This window comes from Miscanthus floridulus, chromosome 16 (assembly GCF_019320115.1).
Source record: "Miscanthus floridulus cultivar M001 chromosome 16, ASM1932011v1, whole genome shotgun sequence".
Taxonomy (NCBI): Eukaryota; Viridiplantae; Streptophyta; class Magnoliopsida; order Poales; family Poaceae; genus Miscanthus; species Miscanthus floridulus.
The window spans coordinates 71,535,827-71,545,618 of record NC_089595.1 but is presented as its reverse complement, the minus strand read 5'-3'; the positions used below and the strand labels follow the sequence as shown (position 1 = coordinate 71,545,618).

Sequence of the window (9,792 nt, the reverse complement as noted above, 5' to 3'; positions counted from 1 at the left end):
CCCGTAAGACGACTTGTATGTCGCAGGGGTGTATTTCTTGGGCTTGGCCCAGTAGCGTTTTGGTACCCGGTTTAAGAACTTGCTGTGTGGGCGGTTGGGCGGACGGCAATAATGAAAACCTAATCTCCGATCCTTCTTTCTCCTTCCGGTGCTGACCGGCCTCTGAGGCGGCTTGCCGTGCTCCTCGCCGTGTGTGTACGCCGGCAATCCTCCCTTGTATCCTGAGAGCGTGACACTGTGATGTCTTGATTCACGAGCGGAGCAGCAGGTCACGGGCGCACATAATACTCGATACTCCCTGTCCCGAATCGAGAGCGAGGCAGGGCGGAGCGAGGTCGAGGGAGGACGGCCACGCGCGAGCGCGCGTCCGGCGGCCATGGCGGCTGTTGCGCCGAGATTTGGCCCGAGGGGCCTCTACCTTGGATGAGCGGCGGCGCAATCTGGTGGAGAGGGTGGAGAAGGCCTTGGCGCAGCTAGAGTGTTGGGGAATCGGACAATGGCGAGACGGCGGTGGCGAATTTGGCGGGTGCAGTTTGTCGGCGTCAATGGCGGTGCTCTGGAAAAGGGCAGAGAGGAAAAGCAGAGCAGCCCAGCGCTGCTCCTCATTCTTGCCCGCGCTGGGGCGAGGTGGCAAGCCGCGCGCACGATGCCGCAGGCGAGAGTCGACGCTCTGCCTCGCGCCCAGGCCGCCGCGGGCACGCACTCGGACATCGCTGCCCCGTCGCGTACGGCCACTGCTGCCATACCATTGCCTCCCCTTGGCCACGCGGATGCTCTGCCCCGCCGTCGCTCGCGAGCGCGGGCGGGCCTCTGCCGGCCATCAATTGTGCCGCCACCACGCTGCCGCCGCCCGCCGCCCCTGCTGCCGCCATGCGCCCGCGTGGCCACGCCACACCGCCGACCCGCTCCCACAGGTGCACCCGGGCCCGGGCCAGCTCACCGGCCACGCCACACCGCGGACCCGCTCCCACGGCCGGAGTAGACGCCCGGCGGCCTCCCTGTTTTGTGCCCGAACCACAGCAGCGCGCTGCAGACCTACCACCTGCCACCGTGGCGTGGGCACAGCATTAGGTGCCACTATGGCATGGCCGTGTCAGATGTTGACGCTGGCGTGGCGGGTTTTGACTGCGGGTGTGCGACAGGAGTAGATTAGGGACATACGGCCTGTTCGCTGGTCGGTTTCTGAGCTGGTTTGGGCTGGCTGGTGCTGGTTTGTTGTGAGAGGAAAACACTGTTGGCTGGCTGGTTTGGGCTGGCTGAAACCAACAAGCGAACAGGCTGATAGATAATTGTCTTTTGAGTTCGAGGATCTAGATGGTAATGGCTCAAAAGTTTGAGGACTCAGGGTGCATTTTACTCTAAATGTTAATACTATTCACTATAAATTTGGTTAAATTTAAGCTTATTTGACTAGGTGCATTTTACTCTAAATGTTAATACTATTCACTATAGATTTGGTCAAATTTGAGCTTATTTGACTGGTACGAATCCTATGATTGTATTCTTTTTTGAACGGAGGGAGTATAAAGCGTTGGCTTTTATAAAGTTCCTACGGATGTGATGCGTTCCGAATGGCGACTTCAAATCAAAGACATAATATTATCACAGAGATTTACATTCATCTTCAATTTTACATCCAAATAGCTGCGCAAGAACAGAATCATGGATTCATTTGGTCTATTACAGTAACTACTAACAATTCTTGCAAGATCTTGATCTACACCTGTTGCACCAGGGTTCGATCAGTGAAATGGCGACATGTGACAGCTTAACCCTCAGGTGCATTAGATCAAGAGCTCGAGTGAGCAACAGAATCAACTAAAACATGAACTCTTCAGTTGCACCGGCAACAAAAATGAAATTTAATATCGTAATAAACACCTCACTACCTAGCACATCATATCTAATGTGCATAATTATTACATTACATATGTCAATAATGTAAATGTCATGGTTGACATTATAAGACAGGGGAAGTTGAATCACCCTCTAAACAGAGACTGTCCGTGGCTTGGCGCCCATCTTCTTCCACGACACGCTGGGCATGATCTGTGCTGTGTCGACCCGGTCCTTGTATTGGATGGCAAAGTTGAGAAGTGAGTCGAGCAGGGAGTCCGAGAGCAGGTGGGGAACCAAGCCGAGCTCAATGAGCTTTGTGTGCTTGGCGTTGTAGTAGTGCTCCTCAGCCTCGACTCGTGGGTTGGGCACTGATTTGGTCTGCACTTCTAGCCCAAGCTTCGCTCCTGCGGCTGTCACCAGTTTGGCTAGCTCATTGACAGAGAACTGCTCGGTGAACTGGTTGAAGACTCTGAACTCGCCAGGTTTTGCTGGGTTGGCAATTGCTAGCTCAACGCACTGTACAGTGTCTCTGATGTCCAGATATCCCCGGGTCTGGAGCGGACAGGAACAAAAAGTTTGTTCAGTAAATTTATGCCACACTTTGATGATCTAAAAGTAATTTCAAGTGGTAACTGAAAGTACAATGTTCAATTAGATCTTGCTGTCCTGTATGGTTCTTTGATAGCTAATGACTATGAGATGGTCGCTTTTGCATGTGATATTTCAAGAATGGTGTTTGTATGTGTAAGCACAGCCTATTACATTACTCATTAAAAATTGTGGCTGACAAGCTTAGGAGAACTACAAAGTACTGCAGTAGGCTCAACGGAGTCTCCAGTTCGGAATACCATGAGAGGTAAAGAAACTGTTGTGGACTTCTTCTCCTAGACAGGTGATCTTAAGAAAATCAGTGAGGTCTTCAGAGTAACACAATCAGGATATATAACCAGCAGGTTACCAAATCATTATTGTTTGGAGCATTTAGCAGAAACAAAAAAAAATGACACAAATTCAATTTCAATACTTGCTGAGCTAGAGCTAACATGATTTCGAGTTCCCAAAGATTTATGAGAAGATGCAAGAAGTGATTTCAACCACTGCTTGCTGGCATTTTAAGTACTGATGCACACTAACAATTTCAACCACATCCATATTTCTAAAGAGGGGGGTAGTAAAGAATAGTCCGTATAAATAAAATGAGCAGTTCCATATTTGACACAGCAATATAACAAAGACATACCTGACCACCTTTTCCATAAACTGTAAGTGGATGGCCTACAGCAGCCTGAACACAGAACCTATTTAGTGCTGTCCCAAAGACACCATCATAGTCAAATCTGTTAGATAGCTCTTCATGCATTGCAGTTTCATCTGTTCTGACCCCATAGACTACACCTTGGTTAAGATCTGTGGCCCTTATACCCCAAGCCTTGCAAGTAAATGCTATGTTGTGGGAGTCATGCACTTTGCTTAGATGGTAGAAAGAGCTCGCTTGTTTTGGATAAGGCAAGGTGTCTGTTCTTCCATTGTGAGTAATAGTGATAAACCCCTCTTCAATGTCAATGTTTGGTGTTCCGTACTCACCCATAGTTCCTAGCTTAACCAGATGGCACTCTTCACTGTATTCCTTCATGGCAAACAAGACATTAAGTGTCCCAATGACATTGTTATGCTGTGTGTAGACTGCTCGCGAACGATCAATCATAGAGTATGGTGCAGATCTTTGCTCACCAAAGTGAACAGCAGCATCCGGCTCAAAAGACTTGAAGGCTTCCGAGAGGAATTCAAAATCACATATGTCACCAATAAAGAGCTGAATTGTCTTACCAGTGAGAGACTTCCATCTACGGATGCGATTTTGAATGGATGTTATGGGGGTAAGGGAATCAAGACCAAGTTGGTGATCAAAAAGACGGCGAACAAGATTATCAACAATAGCAACCTCATAACCTTTGTTTGAGAGATGAAGAGCTGTTGCCCACCCACAGTATCCATCTCCACCAATAACCATTACCTTTTTAGGCTTGGAGGATGAATGCTCATAAGCTTGCTGGCTACCAGTAAGAGGTGTTTGTGTCTGTCCTTGTACGGCTGCACTAGCACAAGTAACATATGGCTTCTTTTGTCTCCTGGAACAAGATTTGAGGGACAGGTTTGAACATTTTGAGTTCTGTAGTTGGCCAACACTTCGGCAATAATTAGGAGAACTGGAGAATGTCTGAACAGCAGATGTACTGAAACTACAGTTAGTGATCAAGTGCGCCATTTTCATAATCCTTTCTCTTTGACTTTAAAGCTGTAAACGCCCTACAGAGTAGTAGACAGAAATTAGGGTCAGTAAAGGAGGGAGGAAAACAAAGTAGATACCAAATAGAGTAGTACAAGATGAATATATGCAGAAAAACATCAGAAGTTAGATAAGAGGAGAAGTGAAGAACACTACTTCCTTCAATTGACAACATATAACTTGTATTAGTTCCTGTGGACTTGCTTAGCCTTGTGAACTTGTCTCTAGATTTGCGGTGTGATATACAGATTCAAAGACACATTTATCCCAATTAACTACTATACCCTTTTTTGAACAAAAACTGATGCTCCCATCAATAACTGAGACCTCTTTCCCAATCTCACTTCTGCAAGCATATTTAAGACAGCAGTACTTTTCAACGAATAAATAGTGTTTTCCTCTCACAACAAATCAGCATAAGCATCACATAAGCCAAATTTCAGCGAAACGAACAGGGCCACTAAAGTTTTGGAATAAATGAAATAACACCGAGTTTATTATATCTTCCTCCTTAATGCATGCACCAGAAACGCGAGTTTGCTATAATTCGAGTGTAGTCATATACATTCAACAGTGCTTTATATTCAAAAGAAAAGGAGAGTAAGGACAGCCATAAAAGGCAACTCAAAATATGTTAGCGGCAAGCCAGCTAGTCCGTCCAGTCTGCACTCTGCAGCTCTTCACACTTGTGTTCAGTGGAGACTAATTAAATCACGTGACCTATCGTTGAACATAGATGAAAAGCACACCATAATATGCCAATGATCACATCGTCCAGATGCTTCCGCTGCAGTTTGTGAAAACCCAATTCTTTGCGGGTCTGCGCGTAGACAGGACCAGCTGTCAGCTCCAGGCTCACAGCCCCCAAATTAATAGCTGTTCTCAATCTCCACAAGCCACTGTCGAGGTAGGCATCCACTCAGCACGAGAGCCGGACTTAACAGGACATTGACATCACTACTGCCACCATCGAGGTAGGCATCCACTCAGCACGAGAGCCGGACTTAACAGGACATTGATTCGGTTAAAACTTTAAACCCCAAACACTTGGGTCGCTAACTGCAAGCGAATCTGCAGCAAGCTGGATGTAGAGATTTGAATATAGGAGCTCGCAACAAATAAAAGAATCCGCCAAACAGAAGGAGCAATCCATCCGAGCAAGGTAGCGAGTGCTTACCAGTAAAGGAGGGGACAATCCACGTCCGGATTCTTTGGGGACGAGAGGAGGACGGCTGCGAGAGGGAGAGGAGGACGAAGAGGGAGGCGGAGCGGGGGAGGGGGATTGGAATGGATGGATATCATATCAGCGGGGGAAGCGAGCACAGAGGAGGAGCGAGTAGGATATTCGCTATTCAGGGGCGGCGATTCGGATCCACTGCGGCACAGCGCAACCTGCCGTCTGGCTGCGAGCGGATGGGTTTTGGCACCGATCTTTTTTTTTTTTCTTTTCTTCTTTTATTATTATCTCCACCCCGTGCCTCACCGGACCTGCATCCAGTGCAGGTGCTATAGCGACTGTAACTTTAGCAGTCCCACCATCCTGACCGTCCATAGCGAATCGTAGGACAAAGCATGGATGGTTTCATCTTACCCACTTTACTAGTCTCTGACGCCTATCTTCTCTGCTATTTTGGAGGAAAAAATCACAAGTTTGGTGTCATTTTTTCTGTTTGCTCGACGATGGCGAGGGAGGCCGGTGAGCGGCCTCGCCATGGAACCTCCGGGGCCGCCTCCGCCATGGGTGCGCGTTGTAGGACCTGCCTTGCCTTTTCCTCCGTCTCTTGTCTCAGCGCCGGTCCCCGCGATGCATGAAGGTGCCGTCGCGGCTGCTGGCACTGCGCGTGCTGGAGCTGCTGTCCTCCCGCGCTCTCATTCCGTCGGTCGTGGAGGCACCAAGGTGTTCGCGCCGGCGCCAAAGAAGACAGGCGCGATGAAGAAAGCCAGTGATGTTCAGCCTCCCCAAGCTCCTCTACGATCTGCAGCGGCACCAAGGACGCCGGCGAGTGCTGAAGAAGCCATAGATGCTGTTGCAATGGATGACGTCCAGCAGCTGCTCGAGGAATTGCCTACAAGGTTTGTGCTCGTCTTGTAGTTAGCCTTGTTAGTTATTAGCTTCTGCATAGTTGAAGTTCTACTGCAAATGAACAAATGTTGTAGGTCATGTTCTGAATGCATTATTTATAACTACAAAGTTGCTGCAATTTCTTTTTGGATCCCACAAATTGGTATGAAATTTAGCAGTTTCGATGAAGCTTGGGACTTTTGGGTTACATATGGTGGCCGGATTGGTTTTGATGTTCGAAAGTGTTATACAAACACGAGTACTCTTGATGGATTGGTAACATCGAGTAGGTTCGTTTGTTCAAATGAGGGTTCTCGGGCTAAAAATAATAAGTTCTGTGTCAGCAAGCGTAATCGAGCTCATACCAGAACAGGCTGTAGAGTTTGCATGGGCATTACTTTTGAAAGAGAAAATAGGACTTACAAGGTACATGACTTGTTTATCAAGCACAACCACATTCTCCAAACTGCTCAAACTAGTCATTTGATGCCGTCACAGAGAAACATTGGTAAGCATCAAGCTATTGATATTGAGGTGGCTGATGATTCTGGTATTGCACCTAACGCAGCACATGAGTTTCTTGGTCGATATGTTGGTGGATCAGCTAACCTCGGGTACACCCATCGTGATCATAAGAATTATTTGCGTACTAAACGTCAAAGAGAGATGTTGTATGGTGAGGCTGGAAATTTGCTAAAATATTTTCAAGATAAAGTTGTGGAGAATCCCTCATTTTAATATGCAATACAAATGGACTGTGAGGAGCAGATATCCAATATATTTTGGGCTGATGCAAAGATGATTATTGACTATGCTCACTTCGACGATGTCATCACATTTGACACTACCTTTGGAACCAACAAAGAATATAGACCATTTGAAATCAGGTCTTGACACCATTAGGTTCCTAAAGCGTGTGGAGCATGTTGTTCAAGACAAGAGAGATAAAGAGTTACAAGCTGAATTTGAATCTAGAAAGACGCAGCCAAGGATTAGGATGATGGCACCTATATTGATACAAGCAAGTATGATTTATACACCTCCAATATTTGAAGTCTTTCGAGCTGAATATGAAAAGGCTTGGCTGCTTACACAAGTTCAAATGCAAGTTATTAATTTGTCATTGCAATTGGAGCTCCTAGAGGGACATTGACAAATGAAGAAGAGCGCAAGGTTATAGTCAACCCAACCGAGGAAATGGTCTCATGTAGTTGTCGCCTCTTTGAGAGAATTAGAATTTTATGCAGGCACGCATTGAAAGGTCTCGATTTGGTGAAAATTAAGCATTTGCCTGAACGATACATTTTGAAACGATAGACTCGAGATGCAAGGTCAGGTATTATCCAAGATATGAATGGGAGGGAAATAGTGGAAAATCCTAAGTTAGATGCTACACTTCGGGACAAAGGGAACCAGAAGAATACAAGCAAACCTGTGCAACAAGAAGATGGAAGTCATGTTCCAGAATCACAAGCATATGAATCAATTTCTAGTTTTACCCAAATTCTTATGGTATGCTTACTACACTTATTTTTTCCATGAAAATAGCATTCTGTGTTTTCACAATAACTTGATATTTTCATATCTGTTTTCTCAATCTTTATTTTGGTCTCTGTATCCCTCTCTTTTCAGAGTTCAAATGTTGTTCAAGATGTCAGCAATCCTTACTCCTTGGAAGGGATAGACGGCTGAGAATTTTAGCAAAACTTTAGTGTAAGTATAGGTCAATTATATAAGTTCAATTGACTTGACAAATTATAATATCTAAACTATTTTTTTTTGCAGGCTGTGTACTGAAGGCATGGCTTCTATTGGGTGATACAAGTTTTTTATATGAAATGGGAAAGAGAACCTTCTTATGTGCAAAAGGTTCCCCATTAATCACACTCTCTTTTGTGGATGCAAGGCTGCTGATGGTTGATGCAAGCTTTTGTATATGAAATTAGAAATAGAGAACCTTGGCGTATAGAAAAGGATCTCAGTTTAGCATGTCTTTTGTATATGCAAGCTTTTGTATTAAGCTCTCAAATTGCAGCAAACACATGCAGCTTTATTCTATTTAATTGGATTATAAGATGTATGCATTCTCTTCTCTGCTCTTTATAATTTCTTCTAAAAGAAACAGAGTCTAAAAGCAGGACAGCCATGGGGAGGGAAAGAGAAGGAAATATGGCTTTGATCCTAGCCATCCGTGGCTTTTTTGAATGGGTCAGATGGTATTGCATATCTTGCAGTAGTAGTTCTAACTGCACTGTGCTGCATCGCCATCCCCTTCCCTCTGGTATCCGTCCACCCTTCCGCTGCCCACGCGGTTTTCCAATGCCGTCAGTATTTGACACAGCGAGGCACGTTGGATTGGAGAGAGAGAGAGAGGGCGATTGCCGAGAATGCGACATGGTCTGACAGTGGACAGCAGAAAGGTACCTGATGACCACGGTACCAACGGTACAGAGAAACCTGACGGCTAGAGGTTTGGCCGTCAGGTAACGCCCCTGACTTGCCGGAGCTGGATTTCGCCGCTTGCGTTGTGTCCTGCGTTGTTGCTGATTCAGACCCGATGAGGAACAAGGTTTGACTGCTGCTGCCATATTTTCACCAATAGAGGCCAGCTTCTCTAGGCACTTAATCCTGGATTAGCAAGGAACTAACGCCGTCTCGCCGAACTTCGGAACTCAGTTGTTTGGAAAAAGTCTACTTAACTCACTACCTTTCATACTTGGTCTACTTCACCTCCAACTATGAAACCGTCTGTTTTACCCCCCCCGAACTTTCTAAAACCGTCTATTTTACCCCCTGGGCGGTTTTCAGCGGTGGTTTTGCTACAGTAACAGCGGGTCTGCTACAACAATGGTGGGTTGCTATAGTGCTGGTGGTTTTGAATTTTCTTTTTTTTTATTTTCGGTGAATTTTTAAAAAAAATCATAGTAAATCATAGAAAAATCATAAAATAAAAAATCTAATTTTATTGGACTCCACATGAGTAGATCTACACAGTGAATATATAATACGGTATGCTTTAGTACAAATTTTTTTTGTAGCTTTAGATTAATTAGAAAATCCAATTTTGTCTGTAATTAATTAGAATTTATCTATAACTAAGTTATACATAGTCCAATGAGTACGAAATTTTTACTATAGTTCAAGCATACAATAATTAGCGTACCATAAAAATTTCACCACAATTGGACCATAAAAGCTGCAGCTATGAATTATTCCAATTAATTACAGAAAAAATTAGATTTTCCAATCAATCTAAGGCTACAGTAAAAAATTTGTACTAAAGCATACCGTATTATATATTCACTATGTAGATCTACTCATGTGGAGTCCAACAAAATTAGATTTTTTATTTTATGATTTTTCTATGATTTACTGTGATTTTTCAAAGATTCATCGAAAATATAAAAAAAAGAAAATTCAAACCCACCATTTCTGTAGCAAACCCACCGCTACTGTAGCAAACCCGCTGTCACTGTAGCAAACCCGCTGTCAAAAACCGCCCGAGGGGGGGGTAAAATAGACGGTTTTGAAAAATTCAGGGGTAAAACAGACGGTTTTATAGTTGGGGGTGAAGTAGACCATGTATGAAAGGTAGGAGGGTTAA

At 45.0% G+C, this 9,792-nt stretch overlaps 1 protein-coding gene and 1 long non-coding RNA gene across 3 annotated transcripts; one reads left to right on the top strand and one right to left on the bottom strand.

Moving 5' to 3' along the window:
- Window positions 1-1,647: 1,647 nt before the first annotated feature.
- LOC136512953 (UDP-sulfoquinovose synthase, chloroplastic-like) lies at window positions 1,648-5,453 on the bottom strand. The gene is made up of 3 exons (XM_066506953.1): window positions 5,304-5,453; window positions 3,080-4,146; window positions 1,648-2,391 (listed from the first exon to the last, which is right to left on the bottom strand). Exons 2-3 carry the CDS (start codon window positions 4,109-4,111, stop codon window positions 1,990-1,992), a joined length of 1,434 nt encoding a protein of 477 aa, XP_066363050.1. The 5' UTR covers window positions 4,112-4,146; window positions 5,304-5,453; the 3' UTR covers window positions 1,648-1,989.
- Window positions 5,454-5,608: 155 nt separating this feature from the next.
- On the top strand, window positions 5,609-8,222 carry LOC136512954 (uncharacterized). Of its 2 annotated transcripts, XR_010773260.1 has the most exons (4): window positions 5,609-6,199; window positions 6,368-7,700; window positions 7,821-7,901; window positions 7,974-8,222. It is a non-coding gene; the product is annotated as an uncharacterized lncRNA (long non-coding RNA). The 2 variants fall into 2 exon arrangements; XR_010773259.1 differs by having other exon boundaries at window positions 5,609-7,700.
- Window positions 8,223-9,792: the final 1,570 nt, after the last annotated feature.

What these genes read in the sequence shown, in the direction of transcription:
- LOC136512953 (XM_066506953.1), bottom strand. Translation starts at nt 4,111, where the DNA reads ATGAAAATGGCGCACTTGATCACTAACTGTAGTTTCAGTACATCTGCT. An exon ending in TTTATGGAAAAGGTGGTCAG is followed by an intron (nt 2,392 to 3,079) that starts GTATGTCTTTGT and finishes TGTCCGCTCCAG; the next exon opens with ACCCGGGGATATCTGGACAT.